Consider the following 16,634-nt stretch of genomic DNA (forward strand, 5'->3'; position numbering starts at 1 on the left):
TGTTCTTCCCTAAGCTTCCAAAGCTTGATCTGTGGGAGGCTGCCACCACCCGCCCCATGGTCCCTTCAGTGTGCTGCTTCCAGGACGGCCTCCGAGATAAGTGTCCCGATTCTGCATCCACCAGCCCCCTCTCCTCAGCCCTAGAACACTGGTACAATGGGTCAGAACTCTTAAAACCAGGCTGTTCTGCCCTGTGGCCCTGGGGGTGGAGTCAGGGAGCCACAGAGGTTCTGTGAATTCCACCACCAGCAAACAAAGGACAGTGTGGAGAAGTGGGGACTATGTCTGAGGGGTGAGTGAGGGGCTGGAGTGGGGCCCCCAGGGCAGAGAACAAATGGCAGAGCACCTCCTTGTCCTGAGAGGCTGGTGCAGAGTGGGGGTTTGGCCGCTGGGCTGCCCCAGCTGCTGCTGCTACCCTGGCAGCTTTCACTGTGCAAACTTTCCTCGGGTGGTTAATTCCAGAACCAGGGCTCTGCTCTGGGGAAGGGACCCTCCTCCACGTTCATCCCTCACCCCCACTTCCCACCCACCAGCCCAGATCACTGCAGCACCCATGGGCTGCCCCCACACCTGGAGGGCCACTGTCCCTGACTCCCAAAGACCCCATCCTTACTGGAGCCCCAGTCTGGGCTGGCTTCCCCGCAAATCCCCAAAGGTTATGCCCATTCTGTCTGCTAATCCTACGGCACAGCCCAATCCTACACTCTCCCTAAGACCAGATCGGCATTCACTCATTGCCCTGCGGGCTCCTCACCTCATTGAAGTCCATTTCAGAGCTATGAGTGACATCACACCTCATGGCACCCCGAGCCCACAGTCCTCAAAAGGCCGGGCAGCTCTGTGTCCCCACTCCTCCTTGGCTCAGAGAACGTGGCGCCCGCCACCCTCTCTCCAGAGCTTACCAGCGCCTCTGGGAGTCCTCCCACGCGACCCTGCAGGAGCTGCTGGACCGAGAGCAGCCCCTCCTCGAACCCGTGCCCGCGCGGGAGCGGCAGACCTTCCAGTACAGGCTCGGGTCGCTCTACCTGCACTACCTGGGGCTGCTGCGCCGCTTCGACACCGTCTACGACCAGCTGGTGCAGCCGCAGAAAAGGCGGCTGGTGCGGCGCCTGCTGGACAGCGTGGCGGGGCGCGTGCTGGAGCTCAAGGACGAGCTGGTGCGCGCGGAACTGTGTGAGAACCACTGCCTGGACCTCGTGCTGCAGGACCTCAAGCTCACCCCGGTAGGTGTGTGCGGCCTCGAAGGCACGCCCACAGCCAGGTAGTGGGAGGGGAGAGGCGGGGCGGACCGGCCTTGATCACCTGGGACACAGAGCCATGCCCCGGACAGCTTGGGGTCGGGTGGGGCCGACCACCCTCTGCCTACCCACCACCCCACGGATATTCCTGGTGTTGGGACACCTGCTAGGGAAGGAAGGAGGGCAAAGAAGATCAGAGGATGGGCTTTGACCTTGTGGGGAGGGTATTTGGGAAGGGGGTGGGTGCATGAAGTACTTGGGAGTTGGATGGAGTCAGGGTGAGGTCCCCTGAATGACTGGGAAGACCCATGAACTGCAGGAGATTGTGAGGAGAGTCCTCTAGAGGCTCCTCAAAGTGTGGTCCCTGGACCAGCAGCATTGACATCTCAAATGAGAAACTGCATCCCTAACCCACTAAATCTTCACCAGCGTTTTATCAAGACCCTCCAGTGATCTGTGTGCACAAGCAAGTTCTAGAAGGCTGTTCTAGAGCACAGAGCTTCGGTGAGGCCTCCAGTCTGGCCCTAAGCTTGGGGTACAGTAACTGCTTCATATCCAAGACTAGCTCAAAGTTTCCCCAACCAGCTGCAGCAGTGCACTTGGGGTAAAAAAAAGATTCTGTAGGCCCTGCCATTCTGATGTAGTAGTCTGGGGAGAACCTAGGAATCTGCATTTAAGAGTTTCCCAGTTGATTCTGATGCACAACCAGGTTTGAGACCACTACCACCTACCACAATCCTCCAGAATTCAACTGCAGCCAGATGATGGGGGCAAAGGAGAGGAATGACTCTTGGGGGCATCTGCCCATTACCCTTTCAGCTTCCTACCCCAGGACTCTAAAATGGAGGAAAACAGTACTGGGGCTGTGTCAGCAGCTGAAAATTGTAATAGATTGGCCAGATGGCCCAGACTTTTGATTTCTGACCCTCCTCCCCCAATGCTGCCCCAAAGGCTGACCTAGAGGTTCCAATCCCCAAATACTTCCTGCTGGAGCAGTCCACTGCTATGCGGGAGCAAAGGCTGATGCTGGCTGAGATCCTGTCCAGACTGGAGCCAGTGTCCTCCCGGAAGGTAAACAGGAGTGACACCCTCCCAGATACTTCCATTCCCCTTCTCCTGAAAGCCTCCAGAATGCAGAGGCCCCTCCCTGCCCTATACCAGAGCGCCCTTTAGGTAATCCCTGGCCTTCTTCAAGGCTGTTCTTGTGCTCATGGTAACCTTCTAATGCCAAGACAAGACTTGGGCTCCCAAATACTCTGGGAGGATGGTGCCCTGGTGCATCCTTTGGCGGCTGGTCTCCCAGTGGCTGCCCTGGATGCAAGCTCTCCCTCACGTACTCTTGCCCTTTTGCCCCTGTTCTGGCCAGAGCTTTACAGGAATGCACCGGACTGAGGCCATAATTCTAGTGCAAAGGGCAGAGCGGGCGAGGCAAGGCCGGCTTCGAGCCACCTTCATGCAAGAGATTCGAAGAGATGAGGAGCGGGATCGGAGGATTCGGGAGGACGGACGGCACAAGTTCAGTCAGGGCCAAGCAGCTGTCACCATACAGAAGGTAACCCTAGGTGCCCAGGAGGAGGGCCAGGGCAGTCACCTCATTCAGGAAGGCTGCTGGGCTCAGCAAGTGATCACAGGAGTGCAGGTGCTTGAATTCTGTAGCCCCACAACTAGATTTTTTTCTTTTATTTTTAAAAATTTTATTTATTTATTTATTTATTTTTGGAGATGGAGTCTTGTTCTGTCGCCCAGGCTGAAGTGCAGTGGCGTGATCTCAGCAACCTCTGCCTCCTGGGTTCAAGTGATTCTCATGCGTTAGCCTCCTGAGTAGATGGAACTACAGTCCTTTGCCAATACACCCAGCTAATTTTTGCATTTTTAGTATAGATGGGTTTCACCATGTTGGCCAGGCTGGTCTCGAACTCCTGACCTCAAGTGATCTGCCCACCTCGGCCTCCCAAAGTGCTAGGATTACAGTCGTGAGCCACAACGCCCAGTTTCCACAGCTAGATTCTAAACCAGTCGGTACTTTAATCAGTCAGTAAGCATGTATCTTTCTTGTTTATTATTTAATCCACATCTCTATTCTCAAAAGGGTTTGGAGTAGGATACCTTAAAAGTCCCAGAAACAGAAGGATCATTAAAATTAGGGAAGAAAAGTCCATAATAGAGTAGCAGAACAGGCCAGGTGTGGTGGCTCATGTCTGTAATTCCATCATTTTGGGGGGCTGAGGCGGGCATGAGGTCAGGAGTTTGAGACCAGCCTGACCAACAGGGTAAAACCCCATCTCTATTAGAAATACAAAAATTAGCTGTGTGTGGTGGTGTGTGCCTGTAATCCCAGCTACTGAGGAGGCTGAGGCAGAAGAATTGCTTGAACCTGGGAGGCAGAGGTTGCAGTGAGCCCAGATCATGCCACTGTACTCCAGCCTGGGTGACAGGGCATGACTCTGTTTCAAAAAAAGAGAGAGAGTAGCAGAACAGAATAGATGATCACTCCAGAAACTCTTAAGACTGTTGAAAATGAGCCACTAAAATGTATCCTGCTGAGGCTGGAGTATTGCTTGACCCCTGAGCAACATAGCAAGACCCCATCTCTTAAAACAAAAAAGGATCCTGAGCCTCCCAGAAACTAAGATGGAGGAAAACTTGATCATGATGAATTAATTTGATAACTGATGTGATCTGAGCATCCCCAAGCTCTTTGCCTGCTGGGTCACAGTTTAACACGGAAATAACGTAATTTCCATAATTTTACCCCTGTCTCACTTCACTGCAGAAAGCCCTTCTCTGCCCTAAGGTTCACCAGGCATTCTTGCCAACCTGGTTGTCACACGTCTCCTTTGCTCTGGGCCACCACTCTGCACCTCTCTGGGTCAGCCTTTGCTGTCTGCCTTGGTGTGCGATCATGGCCTCTCCCACCATTCCTTAAAATGCTGCTAACACAGGTGGACTCCTGGTAGTAGTGGTTAACAGCTTGACCAAAGACTGGAGGAGCCCTGGGAAAATTCCAGTGCAGGAACAGAAAGTGGTCTATGGTGTCGCTGCCCCTAAGGCCACCCTGTCACGGGAGCCTCTTGCCACCGTTTCTTTCCAGGAACTGCTGACCTGGGGTGGGCCCTCTTTCTCTCTCAAATCAATCTCCCATCCCATCCTCTCTCTCTCTCAAGTCCCAATACCTCAAAAATTTCTGCCTCCTAGCCTACTAGAGAAAACTTAGAACTCCTTCCCACCAAAAGACAAAAGCAGGCAACCAAGTAACAAACAACAGTGACTCTATGAAGATGGATCCTCTGCAAATGGGGTAGATTCGTGCATTACTAATCAGTACGCTGAGCATGCCTGTCTGAGCCAGGGTGACTTTACCAGTGTCTGTCTGAGAAGGACATTTGACAGGAGGGCTCACTAAATCAAAAACTGAAGAAGCCTGGACCCCAAAGATGGGATCCCACTTCCCCTAGAGGCCAAAGCAGGTCATTTTGTCCCTGTTGCCAGACATCAGGAGTACAGAAATATTGTGTGCAGGTCTTACAGTCACCCAGAGCACTGACAGAAGGAAAGAATGTATAAAGGACCCAGTCATGGCGGGCCTGGCCTGTGCTGGTCACGGGCGTGGGAGGACGAAGGCCAGAGGAGAAAAGCAGGAACCAGTCCCTGCTCCTAGAGGGGCCATGAGGCAGACGGCGAGCACTGTCTGGCCCGGGCCCTGGCTCTGCCTTCCTCTGCCCAACGTCCCTACCGTCCGGCCCCACTCGGTGATCCTGGAGTCTGAAAGTGGCTGGGCTGGGAGAAAGAGCACAGGTCCACCTCTGCACAGATGGGGTCTTGGGCCTTGAGGAGCTGCACAGTCCCTACAGCGCCAATGTCTATGTGCCTGGGTGGAATCAAATATTGATTTCAGTTGCTCTGGGGATTCTGGGGAGTGGTGTAGGGAATGTGCAGGGTGCTTGAGCTCTGATCTGTCCCTCAAAAGAGACAGCAGATTATGGTGGAGAGGGGAAGGAGGGAATCCCTGGGGGGCCCTGGGATGTTGGCCTGAGTGCCCACCTGAAACCACTCTTCCAGGCTGCTCCTGCTCGGTGTGCCCCTGAGCAACTTCCCCAGGGCTCCTCCCACCCTGCCCGAAATCTCCTCTAGCATGACCCTCTCCAACCTTCTCAGAGACAGGCTTCTGCAGGGTGGAGAGCGTGTTTCCCATGTGTCCCCTTCCTCCCCCCGCCAGGTGTGGAAAGGTTACCTACAGAGGAGACGCACTCGGCAGGACCGGCGGACGGAGATGGAGTTCATTGGCATGGTAAGCCCAACCTGGCCACCATGGTGGGGCCCAGAACACAGGACTGGCCAGGGTAGGGCCCCCACCCCAGAGCATAGTCTTCTTCAGGCCCCACATTGCCCATGGTGCCCTCCACTCAGGCCAGGCTGGGAGCCTGGGAGAGAAGGAGGCAGAAGGACAGGAAAGCCCCTAGGCCATATGCCTTCATACCCTTCATCTTGTAGAGATCAGCCCCTGGCAGCAGCTCACCTGTGGGGCCGGTGAGGGGTACTGTGCAGAGCATCTTGGACCCCACGTTCCCACCCCCAGCTGGAAGGAGGGGCTGCAGGGGTGGGCCCCCAGAGGGAGGAGGCCACAAAGCCAGCAGGAGCACCCACACTGTCCCCCCAAGCCTCTGATAGCCACAGGGAAACACCAGAGGCTGTGTCGGGGTGGGTACACACGCCCCAAACCAGGGCTTCCCAGGTGGCGTGCCTGTGTGTAGACGTGTGTCTGCGGTCAGTAGGCCTGGCCCCTTGAGTCTGTCTGTTCCCTGTTCTCTGTCTTCTTGCCCAGCTGGTCTCCACTGACAGGAAAGGCAGGCCAAGACTGGAGGGGTGTTGGGGGCCTCCTCCCTGGGGGAGGGGCTTTGCCCTGGGCAGATCCTGTGGAGGCCTGGCTGCCAGAGGGGGCTGCCAGAGGAAGCTGCAGAAGGGGCTGGGCTGGGGATTGGAGGGAAGGAAGCCTTCCCAGGGCTGGTGACATCTTGCAGGCTGAGAGGCTACCACTGGAGGCTTGGATCCTTGGGAGGAGGAGGGGGCCAGCGGCTGCTATGTGGGAGTGGGGGTCAGAGACTTGTTGTGGGGCCAGAGGGCTGGACCCCCAGGAGATGAGAGCAGGCCAAAAGAGTCAGGGGTTGGCTTCAGCAGGGAGGGGTCTGCGCACGGCAGTGGGTGAGGAATGAGCCTGGCCGCCCGGGCCTATCAACAGTGTGAGCTCAGCGTTTTCAGTAATTGTCTCTGCGCAGAGTGATATTTAAAATACATTTGGGAGCCAATGAGGCGGGAAAGTGGCTGCGAGAGCGGCTGCCAACTCGGCTGCGGGGCGGGGGTGCGGGCAGGGGCTGGGGCCGGAGGCTCCAGGGGAGGGTGTGCTGGGGAAATCGGGCAGGGGCCAGCCCGGATGCATCTAGCGAACTCATTATTAGAGTAATTTACACAGACGAATTCCGCTCCAAACACAGTTTCTCCCGATGCAGGCATGCCCGTTGTTCTGTGTGGGCGTGCGTTCTAGGCCTTGCATGAGCATCGTGTTGGGGAAGGAGTGGGTACAGACGTCTGTGCCTGGGGCTGGGGGCTGCATCCAGACTGGATTCTGGCTCCTCCCACTCCCACTCCTGAGCCCCTCAGCCTCTCTTCCACTCCCCCAGCTCCCCTCACCCAACCAGGTAGAGCACCTGGGCATCATCTCCCAGGCCTGCCAAGGGGAGGATGGCCGGAGGCTCCGCCAGATGGAGAAGGAGGAGGAGTTCCAGGCGGCAATGGTGAAGACCCATGATTCTCTCGCAGAGACAGAGGGGCCTGACATGAAGGAGAAAATGAAGGAGCAAATCCGACAGTGGTTTATTGAGTGCCAGTCAGTGTCCTCAGCTGACCCTACCCTCAGTCCTTCATTCCCTTCTCTTAGTGTCCCTCAGGGCTTCTCGCGCCCCATCCCCCACATGAGTTCTGCCTTCTAGTCCAGATCGGCCCTTTTCTCCTCTACGCCCAGGTCCCCAACACACTGCTGACCCTCTTGGTTTCAACCTTGGGGCCCCAACTTACAGGACCATCTCCAAAGCTGACTTCCCATTGCCGCAATGGAGAGAAAGTGCCAGGATAGGGTGGGGAAAACACCCATGGATGCCCCTTGAGTGATCTGTCCTCCTGTTGGGAACAATCCATCCCTCCCCTCTCTCCCTCCATCTCCCTGGTTCTTTTTTTTCTCTGGCATTCTCCATCCATCCACTCACCCTTTTATCCACCTCTCCATCTACCTATCCATCCATTTGTCATCCATCCACCCACCCACCCCTCTACCCCCCTCTCCACCTATCCATCCATCTGTCCACCCACCCACCCTTCTACTCCTCTCTCTATCCATCCTTCTGTCCACCCTACCCACCCTTCTACCCCCTCTCCATCTATCCATCCATCTGTCCATCCACCCACCCACCCCTCTACCCACCTCTCCATCTATCCATCCATCCACCCACCCACCCCTCTACCCACCTCTCCATCTATCCATCCATCTGTCCACCCACCCACCCCTCTATCCACCTTTCCATCTATCCATCCATCTGTCCATCCACCCACCCACCCTTCTACTCACCTCTCCATCTATCCATCCATCTGTCCACCCACCCACCCCTCTACCCACCTTTCCATCTATCTGTCCATCCACCTACCCATCCTTCCATCCACCTTTCCATCTCCCCATTCATTCATCCATCTATCTACCTATCCACCCTCTCTTCTACCCACCTCTCCATCTGCCCACTACCCACCCATTCTTCTACCCATCTCTCCATCTATCCATCCATGCATCCACCTATCTACCCACCCACCTTTCTGCTCATCTCTCCATCTGTCTATCCATCTGTCCATCTGCCCGCCCTCCCTTCTGCCCACCTCTCTGTCTACCTATCCATCCATCTGTCCATCCATTCATTCATCTTTCTGTCCAATCATTTTATATTCACTTAGTGACCTTACTGGCCGGTTCCCTGATTATCCAGATGAATCTTTAGGTGGATCCTACCTGATCTTTGCAGACAAAACTCCAGAACAGGTACCTGGCTGGAGGAAGGACAGGGGGTTTTCTGTGGCAGGTGGAGCCAGAGACTACAGAGAATAGTGAGTGGGATGGGGTGGGGTGGGGATCAGCTTCAATGGAGGCAGAGGTGGCTAGGGGAAATGCAGCTAGAAAGACGGCATGCAGAAGAGGAGCAAGGAGCAGCTGTGGCCAGAGCAGGCATTGTGGTGGGGAAAGGAAGGATGTCCGGGGAGACTGTGGTGACTCCAGATTCCCATGGCCCAGAAGAGAAGAGTGGCTCTGACCAGAATGCTCCTTCTTGGGCACCCTTTCTCACCAGACCCTGATGGAGTGTCTGCATGCTCAGCTGTCCCAACCCCATCAGTTACTCTAGGCCTAGGGAATCCTTGGTCCACCCCAGTCTCAGGCCCTGGGTTCTCTTCTGTAAAATCCCCCCGATCTTCTCTGAAATGTCTTGTGTCATTGGTCACAGGTGAGAATGGAACTGGAGATGCAGGTCCAAGAGAACAAAAAAAGGGAAAAAGAGAAGAGCAAGGAAAAAGAAAAGGATGAAAAAGAGAAGAAGAAGAAAGGAAAGGAAGAAAAGGCCAAGAAGGGGGTAAGACACCTTCTGGATGCATGGTTTGGGGGACTCATGGTAGGAAGACGGGTACAGGTAAGATTAGGGCCAGAGTCTGTGCTAGGCAGAGGTAATGAAGTCAAGGTCAAAGGATGTTTCTGTTCTAGGAGGTGGATGCGGTGCTGCAAGTATTGCCATCCAAATGTATCCCTATGATCAGTGCCGGGCATGAGGAATACTTAAGTAAGAGGGGAGACGGCTGGGGAGGAGTGTCTGTGCCTCATGGGCCCTGGGGCATTGGGTCCTGGAGAAAGTGGGTGTCTGCCACGTGGACCATGAGGTGGCAGTGTGGGTGTGTGGGCAAAGGGGACAACGCCAAATGGGGAGAGGGAGGGGTATGGTGTGATTTTTTGGGTGGGGGTGTTATGGGTTTGGGTCTGAATCCTGTGGTCACAGGCCTTGGTGTCAACTCTGTCTGCTGTCTGGATAGAAGCAGTGCCAGGCTGGTGGGTGGGGACAGGGCAACTAGCCAGGGCCCAGCTCCTGACCTGTGTGCACACCTGTGTCTCTATGTGTGCATGTGTGTGTACCCCCGGGAATCTGACCTTCACACATCCATCCATTCTCTGTGATCAGACCTATGGAAGAACCGGTGTGAGGGCGTACATCCCAGTCAGAATTATGACTCTGAGACCCTCCGGGAGGAGAAGAGGAAGGAGGTGGAGCTGGAGATCCGAATACAGGTGAGAGCGAGGGGTCAGGGCTTCCCTGCAGGCCACTACCCTGCACCTCCTCCCCTGCCCCGCACTTCCAGCCAGACTCGGGCTCCTCCCCACCCATTTCTCTGCCTCTCTCTTGTCCTGAACCCCCAACTCCGGTCCACAGCTCATCCTCTGTAGACTTCACTGCCTTGATGCGTGGTCCTAGCTCCACCTGCTGCCCACGTCAGTTCTCACCTTCCTCTGCCTCCCCCTGGTCCTGCTTTCTCCCAGGGCTGAAGCAGCAGGGGTGTGGGGTATGGGAGGGGCTCGAAGCCAGGGTATCCACACCACACCACCATCCTCAGGAACCCTCTGATGATGCGTCCCACTCATGCCATGGGCTTCAGGAGTGTTCAATCATGTGATCTTTCACACAACCCATGGTTTTCCTGATGGTACAAATAGAAAGGGAGGCTAAGAGGTTATGCAACTGTTCAGGTCACAGAGACCTCAGGGGTGGGTCTTGGGCTTGAACTCCATCTGGGGGCTTCTCCCTACATTGAAGGCTGTTAAGAGCAGGTTCTTGGGAGAGCAGGAAGAGGATTATGACTGAATGTGAACAGGTGCCAGGAGGGAGGGAGGAACACAGAGAAACATGTGGGAAGGCACCAGGGCTGTCCCCACTGCTTTCATCAGGCTCACTGGGCTCTTCCGTAAGGCTCCTCCCCTCTTCCCCATCCCTGCCTGCCTGCTCCTCTCCCACCTGTCCTCCCAGCCCCAGGCCACCCTGCCACACCTCTGCTGTCTCCCCTAGGTGGATGAACTGATGCGTCAGGAGCTGAGAAACCTCCGTCTGGCTGTGGACAAGGAGGAGGAAAGACCCTTGAGGGCTCCAAAGGCAAGATCAGGGGCTGGGGCTGGGCAGGGGAGGGCACACAGGGGAGGCAAGGAACAGGGCACAATGACCTATGTGCTTGTTTCTGACCAGAAAACACCTGGGAAGAAACCTGGGATAAAGAAGAAGGAAAAAGATCTGACCCCAAACAGGTAGCAGGCCCTGTGGTGCCTACTTTGCATGTGGTGGTGGAGCAAGTCCCAGTCCACCTGCCCATGCACCCACCCACCCAGCAGCAAGTCCTGGCTCTGCCGCTGTGAGACCCTGGGAAAGTCGCTTTCCCTCTCCAACTCCCTGGCCTTGTTCACCAAGGACCTGCCCTGCCAAACTCATGTGATAGCCGTGGGGATCAAGTAAAGGCATGTGAGACGCAGAGTAAGATGTCAATGGAGTTTCTAATCAGGTCATTGCTCTGCACTTCCAGATCCTCCCTCCAACCTTTGCCTTAACAAGATATCTCTGCCAAAGCCATTTCCCCCTGGACTTCCCGCTCTGGGGAATTAAGGGACTCATCAGTGGTCCCTTCCTACTGACTTGTCTGGTAAAGAGAGCTCACAAGCGCCTTGATGTCAGCTGCTTTAATTTAATGACTGTCCATCCCAGGGGCACTCACATCTTAAATGTGGTTTCTAAGAAAAGGGCAACGTTTCACTCAAATGACTGGATTTCTAATGGCGGACCTTTGGGCAGGGGGCAGACTGATGGGTGTCACAGAGGCTTCTGTCCTCTTCACACCCCTCTCACAGAGCACCCCCTGTGGGAGTCTTGCCTCCTGGGGTGGTGACTTGGTGCCACATCTGGTTCTGCCTGTCTACAGGCACTGTAGATATTTTTGACCAGAATGTTTGTCATGAGAACCACTGATCCCCTGTCTTCATGACAACAGTCCCCCATCTCTGTCTCCATTTTCCCTGTGTCACTTGCTGATGTCCCTGGGGGGGGCATCTTCCTGTGCCATCCTCTGCCAGGTCTGTGGAGTCTCTGTATGAAGAGCTTGTTATTGCTGGCCTTATAAGGAAGAGTGAGTCAGTAGCATTGAAAGACTACATAGGTGAGACCCCTCCCACAATGCCTGTTCTCAGTCTGTAGCTGGGTGCCAAGGCTCCCCTGTGCCCTGCCCACCAGCCACACCTTTCCTGTGGCTGATTACCTGATTGCCACTCAGAGAGGGTACCTGCCACTCAGTGGCTACATGTTGCCACAGGTGACTGTCTCTATCTTGGATCCACTCTGAGTTTGGCAAAGAAGTTGCCCATGCCCTCTCTGTTTGACATACGACAGAACGTGGCCTTGTATGCTGTCCTTCGGCTTGGTGAGAGGCCCTGGGGGTGTGGGGAGCCAGCTCTGGGCAGGCAGCCCTCGGGGTAAGGGCTGGGGTCAGGGTAGGGTGGCTGAGGTGGGCATGTCCAACCTGGGCCTCCAAGCCCCAGGTCCTCCTGCCCTGCCTAGGCCCTGCTGGAGCTCACACCCAGATTGGGCCACCCCAGAAATCATGTAGGCCCTTGACCTGCTGAGGAGTCCATACTGCCAGCCCTTACCCAATCTGAGGGACAACCCGGGGTCTGTCCTGCTCCCGGAAGACCAGCCCTGCACCCGCTGAGCCGAGCTGAAAAGCTTTCTGAAGTGGTTTATTCCATGACTTCTTTTTTTCTTTTTTTTTTGTGGCAACAGAATCTTATTCTGTTGCTCAGGCTGGAGTGCAGTAGGGCGATCTCAGCTCACTGCAACTTCCGCCTCCCGTGTCTCGTGCCTTTCAATTCCACCATGTGATAATCCAGGAGTGGAAGCACATGGAGTGGAAAACAGGGCATTGGCTGGGGTAGCAGGCTCCCTCCCAGCCCCATATACACCTCTTCATGCTGGAGACTGCTAGGCCATTCAAAATCCCCTGCTGCAACTCCTGGCTCCCAGGCCTAAGGGACTAGGGGACCTGCTGGTGTTGGGGAAGGTAGAATGCCATGATCTGCACCTCCTTCCCCAGCCCCAGACCCAGACCCTTGGCCTGACCTTACGCAGAGTCAAGTCGTTGACTCCAACCCTGACTCCTGCTGCTGATCTGTCATCTGTCTCTGGCCCATTTCATTGCTCTTAGGCTCCCGGGATATCCACGCCATGGCCCCGCTCATCCGCTCCATCCTCCTGGTGGGCCCCTCTGGCATGGGGAAGAAGATGCTGGTTAAGGCGGTGTGCACAGAAACTGGCGCCAACCTGTTCGACCTGTCCCCTGACAACCTGCTGGGCAAATATCCTGGCAGAAACGGGGCACAGATGATGGTGCATATAGTCTTCAAGGTCTGGAGCCCCCAGCTTTTGGCCTTTCTGTTTCTCAGACCTGTGGCAAGAGAGGAGGGTGGGCTCTATGCCTAAGAGGTCACCCATCAGCCTACTGGGTGTGATTTCAGGTGCTGAACTGGTGAGATCTCCCTACCAACTTGGGCTAGGAGCTTGGGTTCCCCCTGCAGTCCCTATAGTGGGGGAATGAAGAAAAAGGGGAGGAAACAGAGAAGTTCCTTTTCATGGGCTTAATATGCAGTAGGATGAGGCTTGATATGCAGTCCCCCATGGGGGGCAGTGACTCAGTTTACCCTGAGGTATGAGGTGTGTGCAGCAGCAGGCTGGGGGTGGGGCTGGCAGGTGTAGAGAATGGAGACTGGTCTCTAAGGTCAGCCCCTGCCCAAGGCCGGCCCTTGTCCTGGCTTCTGACCAGCAGGGACATGACCCTTCTCCAGGGACATCTAACATCTGATTTTTGTTCTCCGACCCATCCAGGTAGCCCGGCTCCTACAGCCCTCTGTGATTTGGATTGGAAATGCTGAGAAGAATTTCTATAAGAAGATCCCCAAAGAAGACAGGGAGGTGAGGGAGCGTGCACGGGAAGGCTGTGTGGCCGGTGGCATGAGCTGGGGCCGGGCTGGAAGGCCTGGGCTTATTCAAGTCACTCCAAACCCCACCCACGGGGTCCTGGCACATGTCCCCTCTACTCCTCATACCTAATTTCCTTGTCTCAGAACAAGATGGGCAGCCTCCTCACACCACTAGGGCTGAGGTGAGGCTGAGGGCGGGGCGTGTGCTCTGAGAACTTGGGAGCCCCGTACACTGGGCCACTGTGCCCCAGCCCCACCACTCCTGCTGCCTCCCCTGGAGCAGATAGATCCAAAGCGGATAAAGAAGGACCTCACCAAGGCCTTGCGGCTGCTGACTCCTGGAGACCGTGTGATGCTGATTGGGACAACCTCCCGGCCGCAGCTGGCTGAGATACGGGGGCTGTGCCGGGTCTATGAGCGGATCCTCTTCATGCCCAGGCCTGACTACGCATCCCGCTATGGTGAGGCCTGGGGACTCAGGGCTGGCTGCTCCTCCCAAAGCCTGCCCACTTCTCTCCCCATCCCCCATTGCTGCTGTAAGCCCTCACCCCACAGCCAGGTCTTCTGGAAGGGCTGCTAGACAAGCAGTCCAGTGGCCTGGGTCCTGGCTTCGGCTCTGTGGGCACAAGCAGGTGGTTTATGTCCTCCCAGTCTCCACATCCTCAGGCTGAGTTGGGAGGATGACCCTTGCCTCGCTTGAGATCTGGTACCTCCTCAGGGGAAGGGGAGCTGATGATGTGGAGCTGCCCCTCAGAGCACAAAGCTCCTTCCAGATCCAGGCGGGGGCTGCTCAGGCCTTGATGTCCCTCCCTGGTGCCCACTGCCCCTCCAAGCCCCATGTCTTCCACGTGCCTGCAGTGCTCTGGAAGCATATGATAGAGGCCCAGGGCATCCAGCCAACCCAGCGCCTGGACATCAGTGCCCTGGCCAAGGTCTCCGATGGCTACACACCGGGTCACATTCTCCAAGCCATCCAGTCGGTGCTGAGTGAGCGGCGGTTCCTGCAACTGTCCAAGCGGCCCCTGGTGGCCTCCGAGTTCCTGGGACAACTGTCGAAGCTGGATCCAGTGTACAGGGAGGAGGAGGAGTCCCTGAAGGTGAGGTAGCAGGTGCAGGGGCTGTGGGTGAGCAGCGCCTTTGGCGAGTCAGGCCCCCCAGATCACACCTCGTACCCCTCGCCTCCCTCTGGTAATTTGTAACTCCCACAAATTACCAGAAAACAATTGGTGGAAATGCATGTGGAGCTCAGCTGGGAAGGGAGCAGGAAATCACCAGGAAATGCCAAGGCTTTGGTGCTGTCCCACCTGTTTCCCTGAGGGTGGGGGCTTGGAAGGGCCACCAAGGTATCAGGAGCCCTTGGTGGGTTCTGACAGCAGCTGGCACCCGCCTTTCCTACCCCTGAGTCAGTGCCCACCCAAGGATGGTCTTGGGAGCACAGGAGAGAGGGCTGCAGGTGTGGAGGGAGGAGGGCTTGTTCCCTGAGAATGGCCGACATCATGCCTAAAGCACTTGGTGGGGAGCAAGGGAAGCCTCAGCTCTAGTAGGACCTCCAAACCCTGGGCAAGAGAAAAGGCTGCTGAGAAAACAGAGTCTGAGAAAAGGGGAGGGGTGAGGTCAGGATGGGTCCGAGGGCCTTACCACTCCTGTGCCCATCAACCCAGGACTGGTACTTCAAGACCCCATTGGGCAAGAAGAACATGAAACACAGGATGGACCGGTTGGAGGCTGAGGAGGCCAAGCTGGCCAAGGAGAAGAAGAAAAGGAAGTGATGGCTGAGGCCTTCGGGCACCTGAGATTAGTGGGGCGGGACAGGGTAGTGGCCCAGGGGTAAAGGGATGGGGCAGAGGCATAAATGCCCAGATGACTTGGGGACAGACTCTCCTTGTCCATCCATGTCTGTGTCTTCCCACCCTTCCTTCTGTGCCCCCACCTGTGTCTGCCACCGTCTGGCACCCACCTCTCTCCTGGGCCCTGGCCCTCGCCAGCTCACTGCCACCTCCCTGCTCTGGCCCCTCGATCCCTGTCCTCAGCCCCACTTCTAGGTCTTCAATTCCTTGTCATTGTCCTATCCTGGCTCCCTGACTCTCTTCTTCCTCAAAGTATTTAAGGGAGAAAAAATAGGAAGAGGAGAGAGGGGAGAAGGAAGATCTGCAGTCAGTATAGAAAAAGAAAACACACAAGTCTAGAAGTTAACTGTCCCTGGTTCTGACCCCACTTGGCACTAACTTCCTGTGTGACCCGGAGAGTTCTTTCCTGTCTCTGGGGCTCAGTTTCCTTACTTATAAAGTGAAGAGAGATTGGACCAGGAATTTCTAAGGTCCCTTCTACTCTAGGGTTTGACTATTCTAACAAAAGTGTCTGGGAAGTCTGGGCGGTGAAGGTGCTTGGGCAGCGGGGGGCAGTGGGCTGGGGAGCAGGGCTCAGCAATGGTGTGGGGAAGTGGTGGGGCTTTGTGACCAGGGCAAGGGCTGCTGGTAGACCCAATGCTTTGCTGGACATGGCAGTGCAGCATTGGCTAGACCCAATTTCTCTGGGTGGCCTTCATTTCTTTTCTCTAAAGACCTCTCCCCTGGCACCCTGCCTGCCCCAGCTCTGTACTGCATTCTCTGACCGCATCCTAACCTTCTGTGCTCAGTGGGATGGAGCCTCCTGCCCCTGGGGTGGGGGTCCATATGTGGGTTTCCCCTTGCTGGGGAGGGAACAGCTCAGCAGTGAATGGGGTCAGAGAACTTAGGGAGCAGGGGCAACCGTACCAAGGGCTGGGGAGCCCCAGGGTGTTCTCTTGGAAGAGGCAGATCCATGGACCTTGTACAGAGTGTGTGGATGAAGACCAAGGTGTGTTCACAGGTAGTAAGAGACAATGAGAGACCTGAAACTATAAAACCACTAGAAGAAAACATAGGGGAAATCTCCGTGATATTGGTCTGGGTAAAGATTTCTTGGATATGACCCAAAAGCACAGGCAATGAAAGCAAAAATAGACATATGGGATTGCAGCAAACTAAAAGGTTTCTGCACAGCAAAGGAAATGACAGAGTGAAGAGACGATCCACAGACTGGGAAAAAATACTTGCATTTCAAACATCGGATAAGGGGTGAATATCCAAAATACACAAGGAACTCAAACTACCTCAATAACAACAAAACAACCCTATTAAAAAATGGACAAATGACTTGAATAGACATTTCTCAAAAGAAGACATACAAATGGCCAACAGATATCTGGAAATATGTTCAACATCATTAATCATCAGAGAAATGTGAATCAAAAACCACAATGAGATATTATCTCATGTCTGTTAGATTGGCTATTATTG

The 16,634-nt window shown here is 55.4% G+C and overlaps 1 protein-coding gene across 1 annotated transcript; it reads left to right on the top strand.

The window, feature by feature from the left end:
• The first annotated feature begins 245 nt into the window (after positions 1-245).
• IQCA1L (IQ motif containing with AAA domain 1 like) lies at positions 246-15,504 on the top strand. Its single transcript, XM_032244988.1, has 19 exons — positions 246-292; positions 896-1,223; positions 2,190-2,309; positions 2,605-2,790; positions 5,455-5,526; positions 6,914-7,119; positions 8,229-8,313; positions 8,771-8,896; positions 9,025-9,100; positions 9,494-9,600; positions 10,373-10,456; positions 10,547-10,605; positions 11,422-11,504; positions 11,658-11,765; positions 12,546-12,745; positions 13,223-13,309; positions 13,601-13,778; positions 14,176-14,414; positions 14,979-15,504. Exons 1-19 carry the CDS (start codon positions 282-284, stop codon positions 15,084-15,086), a joined length of 2,463 nt encoding a protein of 820 aa, XP_032100879.1. The 5' UTR covers positions 246-281; the 3' UTR covers positions 15,087-15,504.
• The last annotated feature ends 1,130 nt before the right edge of the window (positions 15,505-16,634 follow it).

The sequence above is a fragment of the Sapajus apella genome, unplaced genomic scaffold, assembly GCF_009761245.1.
Source record: "Sapajus apella isolate SASKATOON/1434 unplaced genomic scaffold, GSC_monkey_1.0 scaffold56, whole genome shotgun sequence".
NCBI classification, from domain to species: Eukaryota; Metazoa; Chordata; class Mammalia; order Primates; family Cebidae; genus Sapajus; species Sapajus apella.

Coding starts and splice junctions, on each gene's coding strand:
- IQCA1L (XM_032244988.1), top strand. Junction 9,601..10,372: donor AGCTGGAGATCCGAATACAG/GTGAGAGCGAGG, acceptor TGTCTCCCCTAG/GTGGATGAACTGATGCGTCA. Junction 12,746..13,222: donor TGGTGCATATAGTCTTCAAG/GTCTGGAGCCCC, acceptor CGACCCATCCAG/GTAGCCCGGCTCCTACAGCC.